Raw genomic sequence first — 23,487 nt, 5'->3', positions numbered from 1 at the left:
GGGGCAGCTATCCAAGTCATACATTTGCTGAATGCTATCAAGTTCATCAATGACTTCTTGAAAAAGCTCTTGCCTCACTTTATCCTCATGTTCCTGAGAGTGATTCGTGACCTTGATCTGATTTTTTGCTTCCTGAAGAGAAAATTGAGTTTCATCCAATACCTCACGAGCATACTTAAGTTCCCTGTTGAGCTCCTCAATCTCATTCTTTTCTCTATTTGACTGATCAACATATATTTCAGCAACCTTAAGAATATAATCCCCGTCGGACAACAATTATAAATAATTTGATTTTGTAGTTTCGAGAGGTATTTTGACCACTTGCAAATCAGCAACCGGCCAATCTCCTTCCACTTCCCTTTGAGCCTTCTTGTAGAGATCTTCAACCAATTTGTGAGTGCTGTCATAACGTACCAAAGACACCACAACCATGTCTTCACTAATCTTCAGTTGGTTCTTTAAGGTATGCATTGCATTATTGTCCTATTGAAGTGGTTCATCGTTTTGTAGTGTCATCTTAGGTTATTCCTCTAAATTCATGTCATGGATATCAGAAATATATGGTTCATCATGCAAAGATTCCAATTTGCTAGTACCCAGATTATTATGAGCTCTATTGATCTAGTACTTTAGAGAAAAAACAATCTCTAGCTTCTCATGAGTGTTCAGAACGAGTCGACAAACACTCCCCTAGCTTTAGTCCAGATAGCTTCTGCGGCTATAATAATTTCATCTGTCACGCATCCCCAAGAGCATTACCAAGCAATCGGGAGACAACAAATTGGGAATAACCTCTTCCCATGCCTTGAACTTCTTCCGGCTGATGCAAGGCTCAAGGTTTTAACGCAAAGCTTGAAGCAAGCTGATGCTGACACAAAGCTTCTGAAAGACCCGCAACGACTGTTGGATGGCTACCATTAATCACCAAAGTAGCTCCTACGCACGACCCTCTTTTGTGGGTTGATCAGTGGTAGATGCCGCTCGGAAGATGTCTCCCAAACACTCCTAACGGCTGCAATTGTTGCGCCCAAATGTAAGGAAAGCTCACATGCAATAGGGGGAACTTGCTCACCCAAGGACAATAGTTTTAACAGCTAATTTGTAGACCAAGCAATGCTAGATATGACATTCAAGTATCACAGCCCAAATGAGGGTAGTATGCAGTAGTACGACTTCCAATTGTGACACAAATTACCTAGCCCAATAGGGTAAATATCACTCCTGATTGCAACAGAATTAGAATACCATAGGTAGGGATTATGGCATCTAAAGTCAAGACACAGTTGCTCAAATAGAAAAGCCAGAGGTGTCCTGAATTGCAGATATAACTTTGCTGTCGAATAGCAGAGATTAATTACCAAATTCCTCCAGCACACAGTATCCTTGGGAAAGTCCAACATCCAAGGCATTAAAGCCGATGTTTTTCCAACAACCAAACATAAAATTCTTGTTGATGGAAAACTGCACAACTCAACAATTGATTCAAAAATTTGCAAGTACTGGACCTTTGAATTTTGCAGAAGACCTTGTAGTTGTTCAAGAACCTCCCCGACAACATAAGAATTTGTTCTGAAAGCTTTTCTGAAAATCTACCTCAGCTAAAACTCTGTTATGCAAAAACTTTATTGAGCCAATTTGACCCATTAGGATACAGGGCTCTATTATAACTTCACAAGCTGGCAGGAAGACCTCCTTTGATACCACTGAAATATCCCGAACTGGATATTTACTCAATTTTTCCTCAAACAATATATTCAAAACTTAACATAGGCAAATGTATTACAAAAACATCAATGTAGAAACCAGTAGATTCTCAAATAGTTATTAACCCGTTCGTTGTTAGAATAATATTCAGGATTCAAGCATATGGAAATGCATTACAAACCAACTAGACTTCTGAGGCTATTAACAGATCTCGTGTCACCCAATCTTCCCTTGTTATTTCATCAACCCCCCTGCCATTGTTTTTTACTTGTATTCCTGGTTGGAATAGTTTGCCCATTACTCCATTCCATCTAGTATATGACCTCTAGGATTGACTTAGGCAGTGACACAAAAATGTAGAATGACTACCAAACAAAATAAAGCATGAATTTGACTATACTAGTATCAACAAAGCATTTACTGCCAATATCACACATACCAAGGTTGGCGAAGAAAACCAATATTCTTTTATTAATTACCAAAAATAACAAGTATATCATTCATGTTCCAATGTTCTTAAATAGTGGTTAGTTGGTTAGGAAGACCATCCAACATATCTTCTCACTACCTAACTACCCAACCCCAAAACTAACTTTAATTACATCATTGTATTACGCCTTACAACATATCACGATGATGCATGGGATGACTTTTCGTCTTATCTCTCCATGTCATCTTTAGCCCACTTTGAATATTAAATTGACCTTTTATAATAAGAGTCCACGCTTTCATAGTTAATTTTAATATCATATAAGTGTGTCCTTAATATTTCTAATTTCCGAAAAAGGAGACCTTACATTCCTACTTTTAGAGTGGATCTCTTTATTCGAGGAGGAACTCTCAGTTGACCAGCAGTACTCAAGCATCATCAGTGAGCAGGTGGCTTCAGTTAAATTCTGATTCTGAGTTCAAATGAGCATTTTTTGAATAAATTAAGAAATATTTAGTTATATCCCAAGTTGGGGTGAATAAATTAATAATAAAGTGAGTATTATAATCACTTTATATCATAATAATACCTTGGCACTCTTCCAGAGGCAATTGATGTAATAAGTTATCATAAAAGGGGCCATTCAATAATGAATAGAAAGCCCTCATTATGGTTCAAACCCCCAGGGGAATATTTTATAAAATTAAAGGTTGTTAAGACATTAAAAAATAAAAAGGAAAACCCTAATTAGGGATAAAACCTGATGGAGAATGAATAAAAGAAAGGTTTTATTATTTTCATCTCAGATTGTGATTGGAGCTCTGATTTCAGGATTTGCAGCATTTTCAAGCTTCAAGAACGGAAAGTCTTGAAGTATTCAAGTTGGATGTACCCCCAACTTGATTGTGGATTATAATCTCTAACAAGGGAAGATTGGGTGACACAAGATCTTTTAATAGCCTCGGAAGTCTATTGTTTGCATTATGGATTCAAGTTTATTGTTTATAGCATTTTATAACCAAGTCACATTAATTCTCTCATCCTGCATCTTTTGTTAAAATGACTTTTCTTAGAATTTGTGAACTGGGTTGTGGGATGTATTGTTTGTAATAATCTGCTAACGTTGAGCTGATTTGCTTTTGTCTCAGCTGCTGATCGTATGTGCAGATCAGGAGCTGTAGATCTTATTTGCATTGATTCTGTTTCTGCTTTGACCCCTAGAGCTGAAATTGAAGTAAGTGCTTGTTCATTTTATCTGCTGGTCACACTAATGGAATATTACCTTTTGATGAATTATTGATGAGTAGTTACATGATCACCCCTGTTCAAGGGTGAGATAGGGATGCAACAAATAGGTCTACAAGCACGCCTTATGAGCCAGGCACTGCGTAAGATGTCAGGGAATGCTGCTAAAGCTGGCTGTACTCTCATATTTCTTAATCAAATTCGGCACAAGGTAAAAAAATTATACATTGCTTTTTTCTGGATTATTTATTGTAGGAAAAGGTTGTTCTGAAAACATTTATGTTTCTCACAGGTTGGCGTTTTTTATGGGAGTTCGGAAGTTACTAGTGGGGGGATTGCTTTAAAATTCTTTGCGTCCCTCCGTCTAGAGATTCGGTCAACTGGCAAAATAAAGTCTGTAAGCCCAATATGCCTACAGTAACTCATTTCTTTAAGGTCATGTTAACTTTTATCTGGAATCTGTGATGAAACTTACTTTTATTTTGATAAAAATATATCCAAGAGAAAATTATGTTTCTTTTTGATGCAGCCAAAAGGAGATGAAGATATTGGGATTAAAGCACGTGTAAGAGTGCAGAAAAGCAAGGTAATTGTCAAAGCAATTTATACTTTTCAAAAGAGCTGTATGCATATTCAATTTCATTCATGTTCAATCCAGTTGAGTCAGATAGACTTTTGTGCACCTCTTTTTATGTTAGCTAAGCATGTACCCATTTTTCTCATTAATTGCATTCAGCTAGTTCTAAAATATGTGTATAAGTGATAACATAAAATGGTTATACAAGCCGACTCATCCTTTATAACTAGTATATGACTTCCAGGTGGACCAATGTGATGATGTACCATTATTTTTCTAGTCCTTTATAAAAATGGTACAAAGCATTTTTGTGGGTTGTTTTTTGGAGACTAGGGAAATTATCTCATGTCTCCCTACTGTTCCGAAAACAGAGGACTTCATGGGGCCTTTCCTCTAGATTACATTCCAGTGAAAGGGGACTTTAGGGAGGCTTCATGTGTCCTTGGTTCAAGGAAGCTCATCTCCAAAACCATCGTACTTTTCTCCTATGCAAAGTATACTTCAACATTGTAAAAAAAAATTGAAAAACTTAAATTAATTGAAATAGTCAATTTTGAAAAGCAAAATAAAAGTTCAAAATTTGAAAATTTCTAAATATTTACTTACTTAATTTCATAATCTAATCTAGAATGATAAATTGTGGGTATTCATGAGTACATATAGATGCTGATCTGCAACTATGATACACATACCTTACATAGGTCTTCCATGAAGGAAGAATATTTCAACTCCATCGATGCTGGGCATTCATCTATCATATCACCCACCAATATATAATTTCTCAATCTTTAAAATTTCAACCTTAGGGCTGACCACAGCTTGTCATACATAAATATGTTTTAATCATTTCAAGTTTTTGGAAGATGTGTTGTCGGTAAATTTATAATGTAGCTGACGAGTAGAATAGTATCCGAATGGGCGTGTGATGCTTGAGTCACCCCTTCGGAAAGGTATATGTACACGTCCGAGATGGACTTTGGAATCATCATTGATCATTGTAGTCGTTGTAATCGGACTGTAATCTGCAAGTGCATACATGAATAAAGTACCTGTTCTGAATTGAATCGTGTTATACATGTGTTGAACTTCTTACCTTGTACGGTAAACATTTGGTGCCATTGCCAAACGAACCTGGAACGAAGGAATGATATGAAGATTAATGCCGAATTCGCCAAACAAGGATTGGAACAAGGTAAAAGATAAAAATGAACTAAGTACAGCAAAAGAAATTTTAATTTTAACACAGCAAGCAGAGCGTAGACAGAGACTTCAGTAGATTGCCGAGGGGCACTGAAGAAGTGAAGAGGCACAGATGGAGGGAGTGCACTCACCTAGTAGGCTGAGGAGTGCCGAGGAATTGTTGGAAGAAATTCGACAACGCTTGAATTTGGTGGAGGAAACAAGGGAAGAGTTCCTTAACTTGTATACGCTGAGGGGAGAGTGTCCGAACGGAAGGGAAGCAACTCGCACGGCTCGGAGTGCCAAGGGAGCACGAGCATGGAGTGATCTCTTCGTTCTCGATATGCCGGACGAATGGATACAAGCGAAGAATAGAACATCACTTGAAGACTTCTCACCAAACAACGCAATTGTTGGAAACAAGATTGTTATACAGAACAACGCGAGAGTCTAGAACAACGCGGGAGCACAGAACAACGCGGGAGTCCAGAACAACGCGGGAGCTCAGAATAGCGTGGGTACACAGGTACCTCAAAATCAGAGGAAAGTAACGATGGCAAGCCCTAAAGAAAAGTTGCCCAAGTTTCACGGTGATGGTTCAGCAGACCTTATCAGACATTGTAAAACGTGTGAAACCATATAGATGGCAAATGGTGTGACGAATGAGGATGATTGGGTAAGACAATTTCCAGCGACCCTACGGGGTGTGGCAATAGATTGGTTTTCTGACACTAGTCCTTAGAAACTTAATACATGGGAGAATGTTAAAAAAGAATTTATAGTAGAATTCAGATTACTTCGAGATGATAATGAAATAGTGGTAGAAATCTATAGCACCAAACAAGGAAAAAATGAGACAATTTGAACTTATGCCAGGCGACTGAAAGAATTGATCGGAAAGATGGAGAGTCAACCAGCGGATGGGTTGAAAAAACGGTGGTTCGTGGAGGGGCTACGACCAACTCTTAAAAAGAAAATGAAGATTGTACCACCAGCGTTGTATGCCGATGCATATACTTGCGCTATGGATTTGGAAAGCGAACAAAAGACGAGTAAGAAGAAGAAGCATAAATCCTTTGATTCAGACGATCCATCCTCGGAAAGTAGTAGTGATGATGAGGAATCGAACAAGAAGGTGAAAGCGCTACAGAAAGACATGCTTCGGATGATGAAAGAATTCAAAAATTTGAAAAAGAATCCGGATACAGTAAAAGGAGAACTGTGGTGCACAGATTGCAAGGAGAACGGCCATATGAAGGGTTCATGCCCGAAGAAGCAATTTTGTGACATCTGCTAGGTGGCGGGGCATTCTTTGAAAGAGTGTCCGTTTAACTTGAAAGCAAAAGGACACCAGCAGGTGTTACTAACGCAGGAAGCATCGAACAATCGTAATAACACGGGCAATGATGCAACTTTAGGTGGATATCGAAATAATAAGAGGCGGAAGGGGTGGAAACAATAACAATAACAATGGAGGCTGGAGTAGAATACAATATGATGCGAGTGGACGACCGATGATACAGTGCCGGGCATGTAATCTTTGGGGTCACTTCACGAGGGACTGTACTACAAAGGAGACGCCGCAGCTACTGTGCAGATGGTGTGGTCCAAGGGACCATGAAGATTCAAAATGTCCAAAGCATGGCGTAAATTTATTAAGTATTGAAACATGTGATGAGAACGTGTTGGCAATCACGTGGGAGCAAGCAAGGAAAGCAAAATATTCGAATGCGGAAGAGGAAAAGGAGAGGTTACAAAAAGCCCGAACAGAGATAGAGAAGTAGATGAAAGCGGAGAAGTCACAAGTAAAAGACACTGCTGAAACTCCGAAAAGAAACTTGGCAGAACAAAGCATGGTGAAACAGATAATGCAAACGGAAGTGCCAATTAAATTAAATGATCTTCTCACCATGCCACAGTTGCGTACGACTATCATAAATATGACACCGTCCCCGAGAGTGACAGAGGAAGCAAAGGATAGTACAGAAACAACCATAGCAGCAGCAATAGACCCGATGTTACTAGCACTTACGATAGGTAGACACCCAGCAGTGGTGGAGATGGGCATTCTGGGTACGGTGCTAACGGATACAATAGTAGATGGAGGATCGTGAGTGAATGTGATGCCGAAAGATATCTAGAAAAAACTTGGACAACCAACACTATGGCCACCCACCTTTCAGTTACTTACAACAGATCAACATGGGATAAAACCCTTGGGAACATTAATGGCACAGCTAGTAATAATTGGAACACAACCATTTTTACTGGATTTCGTGGTGGGTACGACGCCATCCTGGGACGGGGGTGGCTAGTGCAAGCTAAGGTAAAGCATGATTGGAAAAAGAACACCTTGTTAATGGAGAAAGGAGGCAGGAGATTTATAATCGATTTGCATACACAGATGGTAGGAGAAGAAGTAGCGTCGTCGGACTCAGAAGGCGAAGGCGAGAATGACGACGAAGGGAAAAAAAGGATGGAACCAGATGATGAAGGGGTGCTGAGATTAGGAGGGTCAACTAATGAGGACCTAGATTTAGTAAACGGATTGCTACACTGGTAAATGGAAGACTATGAGGTCTTTCGGAGCTGCAATATTTTGAGTGTCGAGGAAGGAAAAGAAGGCCATGAGTTTCCGAAGGAGTACAGTGAACTGAAGGGGGGGAAAGCGTAGGTGGATGAAACACTTGCCCATACGTTCAGTAAAGATAAACCAATGAAGTATGAAGAGCCAACGGTGAAAACAATAAACTTGGGTGATGAGGAAAATCTGAAGAACATTCTTGTAGGAGATGATTGGAACCCAGTGTTGAAGGCGGCAGCTTGGACGTATAAGGACTTAAAAGGAGTGCCACTAGAGCTATGTGTCCACCGGATACCATTAATCGAAGGTGCGGTACCCGTACGAAAGCGGCCGTATCGAAAGAATAAGAACTATGCAGCATGGGTAGTGGAAGTTGCACAAAATAGGTGGAAGGTATGACGTCAGAAACGTTTAAAATTGAACAACTTTCAACCCGGTCAATTGGTATTGAAGTATAATGGACGGAATGAAATAATGCCTGGAAAATATAAAGTTAAATGGGTTGGACCATACAAGATACGGGAAGTTGAATATAACGGAGCAATTAAATTGTGGACACTAGACGGAAAAGAAATACCAGATATCGTAAATGGATCAAAGTTGAAAATATATAGGGAAAGGAAAGATCCTCTGCGGGCAAATAAATGAACGAAGAAAAGATGTCTGTAAATAATGTATATATGTAGAATATTAAAATCGAATATAGTTTTAAATGTCAAAGATAAAATGAAGCATAAAGTAAATGTATTAAGAGGAATCAGGAGCAGAAGTCTGTCGTACGGCCTTAGCGGAGACTATATAGAGGAGAAGAAAAATTAATAAAGTGAGTCATAAAATAGGGAAAAGTCTGGAGAAAAAGGCCATATGGCCTTGAAAAGAAAAGCGGTTAGATGACTGTACGGCTCCCCTAGATAGTCGTACGGCCCCACAGAAGCCCAGAACATAAGCAAGCAATAGTGTAAGAAGACCGTATGGCCTGTCCGTATGAATTGAGGGCGAAGTGAAAAAGACCGTACGGTCTCAAGACACTAAAACGCCATCATACAGAGTGGTGCCAGAATAAAGCCGCAAGGAAAAGAAGGTATTCATTTGAAATAACTTCATCTATTCTTTAATACTCAAGAATGTTTAGAGACGAAGGGTATCAGGAAAGGAAGAGGAATTGCTATAGCCGATTCACAAAGCAAGTCTATAGGAAAGAGTAAGTGGAAGAGTTAACAAAAAAAAAAAAAAAAACGACGACAGATTGAAATAGTTTGGAATGAGTAATGCATGATGCCAAAGGGAAGGGTAGACATAAGCAGTTGCCTGAAAGAGTGTGGAATTGGAAGAAAATGACAGAAATAGTGTGTTCCATGCAGTTTTGTGTGAGTTTCAGAGTGCTAATTTGGTCTTGGCGGCGAGGGGCGTTGCCCCTCGACCTCGTTAGGTTGCTACCCCTCGACCCCGTCGGGGGCGTTGCCCCCTGGACCCCCAGTCGTTGCGGATTATTAGTTATGGAAAGTATGACCAGTTGGTGAAGACTTGGAGCTACTGTAGGCAAGGAGTGTCTGTGTGTCAGAGGTGGCACTCGGAGTAGGTGTTTGGGCGTGAGGCCGTCTTGGTGGATGCATAGAGAGCTCGGGTGGAGCTGATCATCCAGTTGAAGGCAGTACGACGACACCTGGCTTAGTGTACCTAGAAGTTGGAAGCAAAGAAAGCAGCACAGGTGGCTATCAAGGTTAGCTAAAGAGACAGTATTGTGTTAGCAGAGGCTACAGATGCAACGTGGTTTGGAGACCAGTTTGGTGTAGGCATAGGATGAATGTGAAAGTGATGTGACAGAAACAAATCTATCTTGTTGTAGTTAGTCAGTTAATGTATTTTGTTGTTAATTTGTCTTAGATATTTTGTAATTGTCGTCTGGAGACGACCTTTCTTTTAGGGGGGGATGATGTTGTCGGTAAATGTATAATGTAGTCGACGGGTAGAATAGTATCCGAATGGGCGCGTGACGCTTGAGTCACCCCTTCGGAAAGGTATATGTACATGTCCGAGATGGACTTTAGAATCATCATTGATCATTGTAGTCATTGTAATCGGATTGTAATCTGCAAGTGCATACATGAATAAAGTACTTGTTCTGAACTGAATCGTGTTATACAATTGTTGAACTTCTTACCTTGTACAGTAAACAAGATGGTTGACCCATATAATGGTAGGGCTTAAATTTTGAATAAAGAAAGCATAATCAGGAAGGAAAACAAAAGTAAATACATGGCTGTGCTAAAAAGGAGTAGATATCCTTCATGGTTATTACAAGATTAATGCTGGCCAACAAAGTGAAAGAGTCTGCGAGTTGAATGAAGAGACACTTCCCTTGGTCAAGGATGTCCTACCCTATGCCTGGTTGCCTCTTTTGAGAAAAATATTCCGATCTCTTAGAATATATATATATATATATATATATATATATATTAGAAAGGGGCGATCTCTCTTAAATAGTCAGGATTTCTGCGCTTTTGAAAGAGATTAAGTAGAAGATAAAATGGCCATGACAAGAGGGGAGGAAAAAATGTTTACCATATGGGGTAAATAGATTAATGCATAGAGACAATAAACAAGAACATGTAACAGCAAGACTCCTTTTATTATTTGCATATATGCTGAAGAGATTACATAGTGCTTTCCATGATGATTACAATCCTGATCCAAAGTTGTACATATACCATCCCGAAGGGTCCCGTCGGCTATTCAATATTTACCGACAACATCATCCTCCCCAAAAGAAAAAGTCGTCTTCGGACGACAATTACAAAATATCTAAGACAGATTAACAAAACGGAATACATTAATTGACTAACTACAACAAGATAGATCTGTTTCTGTTACACCACTTTCACATTCGTCCTTGGCCTACACCAAACTGGTCTCCAAAATACGTTGCATCTGCAGCCTTTGTTAACACAATATTGTTTCCTTAGCTGACCTTGATAGCCACCCGTGCCGCTTTCTCTGTTTCCAACTCTTGGGTGCCCTTAGCCAAGTGTCGCTGTACTACCTTCAACTGGATGATGAGCTCCTCCCAAGCTCTCTATGCATCCACCAAGACAACTTCAAATCCAACACCTACTCCAAGTGCCTCAAAGCGTATCACCCCTCTTGAAAGGCTTGCTCTATTGTTCTCTCCACCTCTGGTACATAGATACTCCATGCCTGCAGTAGCTCTAGGTCTCATTAATTAGTCACACTCCCACGATTGATAACTGCACCGACTGTTCACACTTCACACAATTGAATACGTTACTCATTCTGAACTGTTTCAATCTGTCGTCTTTTTTTTTTTTATAGAAAACCTCCTGTCACCCTTCTATGTTTGTACGGTGGTCTATCTCTATTATGTTACAACCTTGCTGCCAAGGTACAGCTACACAATGGATTGCTTCTGCCATAGCTGTATTGTCTTCCTGCTACCGTATGGCCTCCCTACTTCGATTGTTGCTACTATACAGTATGGTACTCTTGCTACCGATATCCATACGAGTAAGTTGTACAGTCTTTCTCCTTCGCCGTACAGTCACCCAACCTCCAAGCAATTTGGTTGTACGGCCGTATGGTGCTTTTACTTTTTCTGCAACTTTCCCATCCATGGTCGTACCGTGTGTCCTACTTTATTCCCGTATGCTCCAAGTTCGTACAACATACCCTGCACTGGATGGTCGTATGGTGTACCCTCCTTTCTGCTTTCCTTACGCCATACTCATATGACTGTCGTACGGTGTAATGCTTAGACATGGCTTCCCCTTCATTTGTTTGTCGTACTTTCGTACAGTGCACCTCGTTGGCTGTATGATACTTCTCATGTCTGTACGGTAGGCATTTACTTGGCCGTATGGTGGTGGCTCCTTGTCCGTACAATGCCTTCAGTCCGTATGATTTTTTTCCTTTCCATGTGCTTGCTGTACGATGTACCTCCAGGTCTCTTCCTGCAAATTTCCAGCCGTACGATGTGACATGTACAATATCTTCTCCTATCTAGCCCTACAGTGGATCACCTGTGATTTCCTGTTGTCTTTTGCCTAGCCGTACGACATCCTTCCTAGGCCGTATATAGTTTTGTTTTTCTTTATTGCCTTCATTTCTTGCTTACGCTTCTAATAGGCCATACGACCTTGTTTTATGGCGAACGTACTCCCTTCTACTCTACTCCATACATGCCCCTAAGACCAAAATTCCTTTTGACGTTTGTCCGTATGGTGTACTTGCTTTGCTCTCCTAAAAGACCATAGTATTTTAAATGCAGTTGTTTTTAATACTGGATTCTAGTTATCTCCCACTAGTATGTTTTTTGGTTGAACATCATCTCTGAGGTTCATGGTTTGTACCGTGGCCTCTTCATATTTTATCAGCTTATCTTCACTGGATGTATGGGCCAGTGTTTCATCCACCTGCGCTTCTTCTTCCTTTAGTTCACTATAATCCTTCGAGAACTCGTTTCTTCCTTTTTCTTCTTCAACACCCAACATGTTGCAGCTTGGGAAGAGTTCATAATCCTCTGTCTACCAGTGAAATAGTCCGTTCACCGAATCCAGATCATCGTCCTTCGATCCACCTTCCAACCGTAGGACTCTTTCCTCATCTGGTTCCAATTGCTGCTTTCCTTCATCCTCTTCTTCGGAATCAGATGATATGGCTTCTTCACCCACCATTTGTGTGTGTAAATCAATAATGAATCGTCGTCTAAGTTGTTGATTTGGGTTCGGGGACGGATTCGGGTTTGAGGTTCGGGTTTGTGGGTTTGGGCAAATTTTTTTTTTCCCGTTTGGGTTTGTGGGTGGGTTCGTGATTATATATATATAAACACACACAAGAGAAACATGCATAGCTGCAAAACAAAGTCATTTCACAGTATGAATAATTGTTGCTTGATCATTGATTAATGCCAAATGTCAACAATAAACATTAAATACTCGCTCATTAATCTATCTTCATGATTGTAAAGAGAATTACTATGTTGCCCCCAAGTTTCTGGTATGGGGACGGCGGGACGGGTTTCTGGAACGGCAAATTTTTTTGGCGATTTTGGGGACGGGGGGGGGACGGGGACGGCTGTATATATAGAAAATTTTTAAAATATAGTATATACATTGAAATTTGTAAATATACATGTCATTCATATGAAACTAAGCACAAAGCATGTCATTTAAACATTATAGAACCATAACATACAACATTTGAATGCCATCTATGAAATAATATCCGATTTTAGTATTTTACTATTTAGTATTTTAGTATCCAATTCTCAAAATGCATATCAATACAATATCAGAGAACATTGAACAATGAACATTAAGTTATTAACCATTGTCAATATCATAAGACTAATAATGATAAGCATGATAAATCATAAATCTGAAAATCAAAATCAAAATATGCCCAAAGCTATAGGCTGCCATAAAGTAATAAGTATCATATAATCAATGTATCATAATCATGTTCATGTTCAACATAAAAAGCAAAACATAGAAAATGAAGCAGACTGCTGCTCCTATTCTGCCTCTACTAATCCATGGCATCAAAATCAGAATCCTCCTCACTGTCATCCTCCACAGGAAGCGTAGTCTCATCTAATGGAACCCCAACCAGTCCTGGTGCTATGTCATCCTCATCTATTTGGGCCACATCCTCAGGCTCAACATCCCATCACAAAGCTGGTGTCTGCCTATACACTGGAGTCCGGCGATCGGCAAGTCGAATAGCATGATGCACTGTCACTAGCTTCTCCGCTCTTTTAGAGGTAAGTTTATTCCTCTTGATAGAGTGGATATATGAATATGTGGACCAGTTCCTCTCTGCAGCTGAAGAACTAGCAACCTGTGAAAAGAGGCGACCGACAAGTATCTTTAACTCAGGTGTATCTCTCCCATGCCAAGTCCACCATCCAATAGGATCCCTTTGTGCCAAAACAACTCTATCCAACCTTGCTTGTGGCTTACCCAAGTTTGGGCCACGAAGGTTGGTGAAGTCAAGGAATTGTGCACGAAGAGTAGAGGCATCTTGAGCTGAATACATCTTATCAATTGCTTTTGTGAAGCCATCCAAAACCTCAGGATCATCACATGGGAGGCCCCTTCCACCCAACTGTGCATACCATTTGGGATTTAGAGCAAATGCTACCATATGAAGCGGGGTATTCATTATGTTCCACCTCCGCGTCACAATAGGCCTAATATGCTCCTCATAAAAGCCCAATGTAGGATCCTTTGCCGCAACAATTCTCTTCATCTTACCCAACATGCTGTCAATAGTCTCATAGATCTCTCATAAACTAGGAGCATCAGCATCAGCATATCTAATGACATCAACAATGGGTGCTATGACAGAGCAAATGTATCTGCAAGATCAAAATGCCAAAAAAAAAAAAAACAGAATTAGAATTTTAAGAATTTTAAGATTATTAGTAGGAAAATCAGCAAGCAAAAGACTAATAGTAAATTTAAAAACCAACAACTTACTTCATTGTGGACCACCAACTCTCATCAAGGATCCTTTGCCTCACCGCTTTTCCTTCAGTGGACTTAGAATGAGACCATCGTCCCCACTCTGGATTCACCACCATCAATTGAAGGGCCTCATACACCTCAATCATCCTCTCCATCGAGATGAAATATGTTCAATACCTATAGCAACAATTAAAAATTAAAAATTTAAACTTAAACATTAATGATTAAAATTTAAAACAAAAAGCATCACATGTAAGTAAACTTATAAATAATTTTTTTAAATAACTTGAAGTTAAAACAAACTAAAAGTAAACTATAATTATAATTGACATACCTTGTCTCGGCTGGTTTGAGGAACTCCTTCTTAGAGAAGGACTTGAATAGAGCAAGTGAAGTGTGGTGGTTGCAAATAAACATTTGCACTTCTCTAGCTTTTAGCACCGCTTGCTTCACCCATTCAATCTTCCCTCTGTCCTTCAATGCATTGTTCAAGGAATGAACATAACAAGGGGTCCAAAATATGTGCCCATAAGCACCCTCTATCATCAAACCTGCCGATTTGCACACAGGTGCAGAATCTGTGATAACCTGTACAACATTAGAGGGCCCAATCTCCTCTATGGCATCTCGCAAAATGGTGAACTGAAAATCTGCATCCTTCTTCTTTCCTGAGCAATCTATGGCTCTCAAAAAATAAGAGCCAGCAGGAGATGTGACAATGATATTGATGAGTGGCCGATGTCTAACATCGGTCCACCCATCCATCACAATAGAGCAGCCTGTCCTAACCCAAGTGCGTCTCATATCTTCAAATAATAAAGCAACCTTTGAGTACTCTTCATCTAGGATAGTGGTTCGTAGCTTATGCTCATCGGGGGGCACAAATGAGGAATTCATGCTCATAATATCTTTCACCATTTGTTTATAATAAGTGGAACGGGCTGCATTATATGGGATACCATTAGCAACAAAGAATCTACCAATGGATGCCTTACACTTCTCCTTTGCCTGTGCATTAAACATACTTTCCACCGAGCCCTTCTCACTACTACTTATCTTTCTCTTCCCTCTAGACCCACTAGGGCTGCCACTAGTACCAATGGCGGATGAAATATGCCTAGATGATTGTGAGGGAATGGATGGTGATGTCACTGTCAGATTTTGCCCCTCCATTTCAACTTCGAAGTGCAATCTTTGACATTCTAATTTTTGTTCATCGGTTAAGTTAGGACAAGCTTTGACTCCTTGGCATGTAACACCTAAAAAATGTGACTTCACTCTTGTATAGCTGCCCCTAAAATCATCAAGACAAACATGACAATCCCTCACCCTAGTCCCTCCCGAATTCTTTTTATCTTTTGGCCTAGGTGTGACATATTGGAGAAGAGGTTTTTTTCCTATTGAAAGGACCCTTTGCAAAATTCTTCATAATGTCGGAAGGGCATTTAAACAAATCAGCTTTAGGATTGGGTTTTTGCCTAGTGTCACTACTAACAACATCAACCTCTACATTTTCTTCTTCACTACTACTACTTGTACTCCCACTGCTGCTCATTGTGTTTAAATATGCAATTGAATAGATATATGAGCTGAAACAATTAAAAAAAAAAAAAAATTAGACTTTGCAAGCTACAAATTTATTAAAAAAATGATAGATGAAAGCACAAAGAGTTTTATACTTACTTGGTGGACAAAATAGAAGATCAAACCCTTGGTCAAGCTCTTGGAAGCAAAACTATTACCTCCTCTACTTGCAAAATGAAAACTTCAGCCGGCTGCAACATAAAATGGAAACCAAAGAATGGTTAAAACAATTTAAATGTGTTGAGTTATATACATTTTAAGGTTTTTGGAGGAGTGGGGCCCACTAGCCGACCAAAAAAGACACAACAAATGTTTTTTTAATATTTAAAAAAAAAATGTTTTGAGCTTGCAAAAAAGGGAGACGGCCAGCCGTACCCAGTACGGTCGGGGGACGGCTAGACGTCCCCTTTCCGTACCAGGGACGATTGGCCGTCCCCCTTTTGTCCCCCCCACGTCCCCAAGTTTCGGGGACGTCCCCGTCCCCGAAACGGGGGGTTTTAGGCCGGGTACGCGTCCCTGGGGAACATAGGAAAATTATACATTGAATTACTAAATTGCAAAACATAGACTAGTTCATCAAATAACAAAGTTTGAAACATCATGATAGATGACAAGTGTTTAGTAGTTTATCAATAATCATCGTATCAAATGCCCTTCAAGGGTCAAATGGATCATCATAAAATGAGGGGTCAATGGCTTCATCCCCAACTGCAACTATATCTAGATCCTCATCATTGGAACCCAAAATGGTTCTACTAGTCCCATATGCTGCTATATCATCCTCCTCCTTAACATAAGAGATTAGATGAGTGAAATATCTTTTATTAAGTTACTTTTAGAGGTACATCAGAAAAAAAACAAAAAAACATTCTTTAAAGTTGTTTTAGCCCCAGGTCCTGTTGGGTTCGCTATGAGTTCGTTTGGGTTCGCTCCAACAAGGACCCGGGCGAACCCACAGTCCAAACTAAGGACCCTGCCTTGACTCGCAGTGGACCCGCGGGTGGATTCGAACCCATGCGGACCCAGACCCGGACTCGGACCCGAACCCTAGCAACAGGGGATGAATCTAGCAACTTAGATCGTCGTCCCTTGCTTTCCATCGGTAGTGTATTGTTCTTCTAGTCGTGCTTAAACCTTGCTTGTACAAGCCATCCTAGGCCCAAAATGGCATCATATCCTCTCCTCTTTAGTGGGATGATGACGAAGTCGAGCAGGGATGGCTGTGTTCCAATAGTCATTGGTTGTGCCGTCAGGATTCCCAACGATTTGATCTCGCGTTGGTCTGCCTTGAGCAACTAGAAGATTGGTGGCCACATCGTAGGTTGTCCTAATTTTTTCCATGCATCTTTTGGTAATACATTCATGCCTGACCCTCCGTCCACAATTGTGTTTGTCAGAACAGTTCTCAGAATGCCCATCTCCACTACTACTGGATGCCTTCCCGTTGTGAGTGTTAGTAGCATTGGGTCTGTTGCTATCGTTCCACTATTGTCCCTTCCTGTTTCCTCCGTCACTTTCGGAAACGGTGTCATATTCAGAATGGCCGTCCGTAACTGGGGCATTGTGAGAAGGTCACTTAATTTGATTGGGACTTCCATTTGCATCACCTGCCTTATTATGTTTTGCTCAGCTCAGTTCCTTGTTGAGATACTAGCAGTGTCCTTCAATTGTGATTTCTCTGCCTGCGTTGCTTTCTCAATTTCTACCCGCACTTCTTCGAATCTCCTCTTTTTTTCTGTTGGGTTGGGGTACAGTTTTGCTTGCTTACGGGTGATTGCCAAGACTTACTCTTCGTTCGTGCCGATGTTGATCAAATTCACTCTTGATTTCGGGCACTAGGCATCTTCATGATCTCCCGGACTGCACCATCTGCATAACAACTTTGGTGCGTTTGTTGATGTACAGTTCCGTGCAAAGTGGCCCCACAAATTGCATGCTCGATATTGAACCATCGGGTGACTGTTCGCATCATATTGAATTCGGTTGCGGCCCCCATTATTATTGTTGGTATTGTTGTTTTGCCCTTTTCTATTGTTTCTGTACCCACCCGAAGTGGCACCATCACTGCTGGTGTTTCCGCTACCTCCGGACACAGAAGCTTCCTGTGTCAAAAGCACTTGTTGAGGTCCTCTCGTTTTCATATTGAAGGGGCATTCTTTTATGGAATGTCCCATAATTTGGCAGATCTCACAGCACTAGTTCTTCGGACAGGATCCCTTCGTGTGACCTTCTGTCTTGCATTCGGTGCACCATAGTCCGTTTTCCTTCGTCTCTTTCTGCATATTTTTAAATTCCTTCATCATTCTGATCATATCCTTCTAGAGAGCTCGGACCTTTTTGCTGCCCTTTTTGTCATCATCGCTATCTTCTTCCGCAGACACGTCATCTGAGTCAGATGAGCTACTTTTCTTCTTCTTTTTCGTTTTTTGTTCACTCTCTAAGTCCATCGCCCGATTGTATTCTTCGGTGTATGATGATGGTGGCACAATCTTCATTTTCTTCCTTAACTCTAGGCATAGTCCCTCAATGAACCATCGCTTTTTCAGCCCATCTGCCGACTTACTTTCCATTTTATTTATTAATTCTTTGAGCTTTTTGGTATATACACGGATGGTTTTTGGTATATACACGGATGGTTTCATTCTTCCCTTGCTTTGTGGTGTAGATTTCTACTACAATTTCATTATCGTCGTGCAACAATTGAAACTCGGTGATAAACTCCTTTTTAACGTCTGCCCATGTAGTTAATTTCTAGGGATCCGTGTCAGCAAACCAATCAATTGCTACACCCCTTAGGGTTGCTAGAAATTGTCGCACCCATTCATCTCTATCAGTTACGCCATTCGCCATCCAAATTGTTTTGCATGTCTTATAGTGTCTGATTGGATTGGCCGTTCCATCACCATCAAACTTCGGCAACTTCTCATTTGGTCCTGCTATTACTACTTGATTTTGTGTACGAGCATTGTTTAGTACTACTCCATCGGCGCCGTTTGGCATTGCAACACTGGCGCTGTTCTGCACTCCAACATTGGCGCTTTGTATCTTGGGGGTTTGCACTTCGACACCGGTGCTCTGTATCTTGGCGGTTTGTACTCTGACACTGACGCTTTGTATCCCGACGGTTTGCACTTTGACACCGACGTTGTTTCGGACAATCGTCTTATCAACAACTACGTTTTTTGGTGAAGAAGGATCGTCGTTAAGCGTAGTTGTCTGTTTTGAAAGTGTATTGCAGACGAAGAGTTCACTCCACACTCATGCTTCCTCAGCACTTTGAGCCATGCGAGTTAATTCCCTTCTGTCTGGATTCTCTTCCCTTGGCGTATATAGGTTCATAAATTCCTCCCTTGCTTCTTCCACCAAATCCAACTACTGTCGAGTCTCTTCCAACAATTCCTCATTGCTTTGGTGTCTGTCGGCAATCTACTGAAACCTCCGTCTGCACTCGGCCTGTTGTGTCAAAATTAAATTTTCTTGTGCGGTGTGTATTCCATTTTTTCCTTTAATCTTATTTTTATCTTTGTTAAGCTGATTTGGCATTAGTCTTCATTCCTTTGCCCTCGTTTTAGGTCCATTGGGCAACGGTGCCAAATATTTACCGTATGTGGTAAATAGAGTAATGCATACAGACAATAAACAAGAACATGTAACAGCAGTACTTTTTTTATTATTCACATATATGCCGAAGAGATTACATAGTGCTTTCCATGATGATTACAATCCTGATCCAAAGTTGTACATATACCATCCCGAAGGGGCCCGTTGGCTACATAACAAGAACCTTCCCAAGGGGCCGGTCGGCTACTCAATATTTACCGACGACAAAAGGGGGAAATATATTATCAGTACAGCAGCAGATTTGCATGAGAGGAGAGAAGTTAATAAAAGGCAGGTCTTTGTAAATACATCTGGCAGATCTAAGTTCAAGGTTGCTACAAATTTATAGTCAAATCTTTAATCAGAATGTCGGAAGAACTTCGAGTAGATAGAAGGCAGACTAGAGCAGACCAGGCTGATTTAGGGCAGACTTTTAAGACAGGTTTATAGCAGTTCCTAGTGGAAATGGGGAGAGGGTGTGTGTGAATCAGGATATAATAAAACTCAAACAACGAACTTCAGTAATCACCTCATGAAACAATATGCAAGTAAAGAACAGAACCAGCAACACAAGAACACCGAGATTTATACGTGGACAACCCAAACTGGGAAAACCACAGTGAGCACTGGCTCACATAGATAATTCACAAGTATATAATTTGGTTACAAAATTTTAAGAGCTCACTACTCCGGACTAGCAACCAAAGGCTCACTGCCAATACAACAATGAATATAGATAAGAATGCTACTGCCTTACAGAACAAAACAAGAGCTCACTGCTCTGGTCTTGCATACAGAGGCTTATTGCCGAAATAGCAAGATATGGTAACAAACTCAAGCAATGTCTTAAAATACTCATTCCACTTCAAAGTAGATAAAGATAGATTTTCATGATAATGCAACTAATCTGTAAAATACTGCCCACTCTAGCACAAAACTAGTACTACCTTTTCTTCTCTGCCACTGTTTCTGAACTCTGCTCTGCTGATTGTTGAACTGGTTCCCAGACTTTACTTGCTTCGCAATTTTACACTTACATTTTCCAAAGCGCCAACCATCCTTTTATGGATGATAGACCGTTGGAGATTACAACTAAGTTGACCAAGACATATTACAAATAAGTTTCATGTTGGCCAAGGAAATAGCATGCTGCAAATAATTCCTATGCCAAAAGCATTTGAACTGAGGACCCAAATGGATAAGATATAAACATTTATACATAGGTCCCACATAGCATGAACCCATCCGGATAAGAGTAAGACCCGGATCTAAATCTGACACTTCAATAATCAATAAATATAACACCTAGACCTAAATTTTAAAGCATGATCTATCGCAGGAGAAAGAAGGACCAAGGCACGCTACACACTGGTGATGCCAGATCCACAATAACCATAACAACTACTAAAGATAATTCAATTATGTAGAAGCAAACTGCCAATTCGCCAGTTGTAACTGAACCTCCACATGCATGGAGAGATCCACATGCTACATTGGAAGCCATGTCAACACGCTACATCAAAAGTCATGTCAACAAGCCACGTCAGAAGTTGCCACAACATATTTTTGGATCAGAACAACAACTGAAAAAAACTGCAACACTGGATAACAGTCTCCAGAACACCAGGAACACACTTTTGATCACCAATGAATGCTACAACCAAGACCAAAACTGAGTCTATCTGTGGGAGAAGTAGCATATTTTCAACACCAATTTTCAAAATAAAAATACACTGAAAATGACAAATATATACAACTGTATAACTCTATCTGCTTTGCAACACAATATGTCTTAAATAATAGATATCCAGATTGTACAAACTTCCGAATATAAGGCTATAACACAAAGGCACTATAAAGCACCATCTTTACATGATCGCTCGATACATATTTGTCTTCCACTGTTCTGAAACCATACAAAATATGGTGTAGGTGTAGCCCACAAATGTATTTCAAGAATAGAAAACTTCCAAACCACAAAGGTTGAGCAAATACAAACACGAACTCCTTTGGAACACTATGCTTGACATCAATGACAAGTGGCAACAATCATATGTTTTTAACAATCTCCCCCTTTGTCATTGATGACAAACAACTACAAAAATAGTCAACTTCCCCTTATTGTAATAAACTTTTTTTGTATATTTCTCCCCCTGTGCCATCAAGGACAAAGACCAAAAGCGAGTCTTCTGTTGCCCCCCCCCCCCCCGCGAGAATTTAACTTCCCCTTATTGTAATAAACTTTTTTTGTATATTTTTGTATATTTCTCCCCCTGTGCCATCAAGGACAAAGACCAAAAGCGAGTCTTCTGTTGCCCCCTCTCCCCCCCCCCCCGAGAATTAGCCTAAAGCATCAGTCCAAAAGGGACTTTCTGGACAGATGCACCAATCTCATTGGTTAGTTAGAAAGGGTGATAACCCCAAGCTTCTCAAAATTATCTTTTGGTAAGGCTTAAGTAAATATATCTACAGTTTGTTCTTTTGTAGAAATATACTCTACTTTAACTTCCTTTTCAATTATGTTCTCTCTCAGAAAATGGCATCTGATTAATATATTCTTTGTTCTTGAACGCATAACCAGATTTTGGTAAATGTTTACTGCACTTGTATTATCACACATAATAGGAATGACTTCGTAAATGTTTCTTTCTCATTTGCTTTCTTGTTTGCTTTTCTTTAGCTCTTTACTGGACACCGTGTGGTGCTCTTGTTGTTTGCAGTCTCCTTGGTTGTACGTTTTCAGTCCTTTAGACCTTTTTGGTGGTCTCTTGTTGGACATTAATAAATTTATCTTATCTTATCTTACCTTTAATATCTTTGAGTGTTTGTTTCTTCCACAATACATGAGTACAACAGGATGCTTCAACAATATATTCTGCCTTAGCAGTAGATAAAGATACCGACTCCCATTTCTTACTGAACCATGAGACTAGTCTGTCTTTGAAGAAGAATGCCCCACCTCTAGTGCTTCTCTTGTTATCAATACTTCTTTTCCAATCAACATCAATAAAGCATTGTAAATTAAAGTTACCTTCTCTTTTGTACCATAATCCACAATCCCCCATTCCCCTTAAGTATTTGAAAATTCTTTTCACAGGTTGCTTATGACTTCGGCTCAGCATGAAATCTGGTGACCAAGCACACAATCTTCATAATATCTAGTCTAGAAGCGGTTAGATACAGTAATCCACCAATCATTGATTTATACTTTGTCTCATCTACCTTCAGAGACTCATCATCCTTACTAAGCTTGCAACGAATAGTCATAGGCGTTGCAACAGGTTTACAATCATTGATGCCGAACTTTTTAAACATTTCTTGTACATATTTATTTTGAGAAGTAAAGATTCCACCATCAGTCTAACTGACTTGTAAGCCAAGAAAAAATGTTAACTCATCTGTCATGGATAGTTCAAATTCTTTATGCATTTTCGCAGCAAACTCCTTGCACATTCTATCTTCCCCTTAAAAATTCATGTAATCAACATAAACTTCTACAATTAATATTTTGTCACCTATTTTGAAATAGAGATTACTATTAGTACTAAGTAGTTCCTTTCTTGAATTTTTGCTGTATTAGATATCTGTGCAATCTTGCATCCTAGGCCCTAGGTGTTTACCGCATAGGTTAATTAAGAAATGCACACAGATAATGAACACGAATAGCTGAACTCCTTAGATTATTCGCATATGCCAGAACATTACATTATTTTTGTGATGAGGATGATTACAATGATCCCGAAGGGGGATATAAATACTATCCGAAGAACCTTCCCGAAGGTATCCGTCGGCCACATACATGTCGGTTACAATAATAGAACCTTTCCGATACATGTCGGCCTCATGGCATACATCCTGATACATCGTCGAGAACCTCCCGATACCCTGTCGAGAACATCCCGATACACTGTTTCCTGATGACATCATCCTCCCTAAAAAGAAAAGTCGTCTCCCGATGACTAGACAACAAAAACCCACCACTAAGTACATTATTCATAAAACAAAAAGAACATGGACTTATACATCATGAGCCCGAAGGCTGAGTCTCCGACTGTGAAGACCGGCTGCGTCGAAGCTGATACACCTGATCGTTCTGGACCTG

General features: G+C 40.1%; 1 protein-coding gene and 1 long non-coding RNA gene across 3 annotated transcripts in view; one reads left to right on the top strand and one right to left on the bottom strand.

The window, feature by feature from the left end:
* RECA1 (recA DNA recombination family protein) overlaps positions 1-23,487 on the top strand; it is a 135,381-nt gene that overhangs the window by 65,837 nt on the left and 46,057 nt on the right. For both annotated transcript variants that reach the window (XM_089808462.1, XM_089808461.1), the window contains exons 6-9: positions 3,283-3,368; positions 3,465-3,590; positions 3,672-3,776; positions 3,909-3,965. In XM_089808462.1, coding sequence (XP_089664588.1) covers positions 3,283-3,368; positions 3,465-3,590; positions 3,672-3,776; positions 3,909-3,965 — 374 coding nt within the window. The remainder of the gene's footprint in view (positions 1-3,282; positions 3,369-3,464; positions 3,591-3,671; positions 3,777-3,908; positions 3,966-23,487) is intronic.
* On the bottom strand, positions 13,577-14,346 carry LOC149528221 (uncharacterized). The gene is made up of 2 exons (XR_016358684.1): positions 14,214-14,346; positions 13,577-14,092 (listed from the first exon to the last, which is right to left on the bottom strand). It is a non-coding gene; the product is annotated as an uncharacterized LOC149528221 (long non-coding RNA).

This window comes from Cupressus sempervirens, chromosome 11 (assembly GCF_028749045.1).
Source record: "Cupressus sempervirens isolate cs-2001-9-10 chromosome 11, ASM2874904v1, whole genome shotgun sequence".
Taxonomy (NCBI): Eukaryota; Viridiplantae; Streptophyta; class Pinopsida; order Cupressales; family Cupressaceae; genus Cupressus; species Cupressus sempervirens.
The sequence above is the reverse complement of the archived record's forward strand: the minus strand, read 5'-3'. Positions and strand labels throughout refer to the sequence as shown.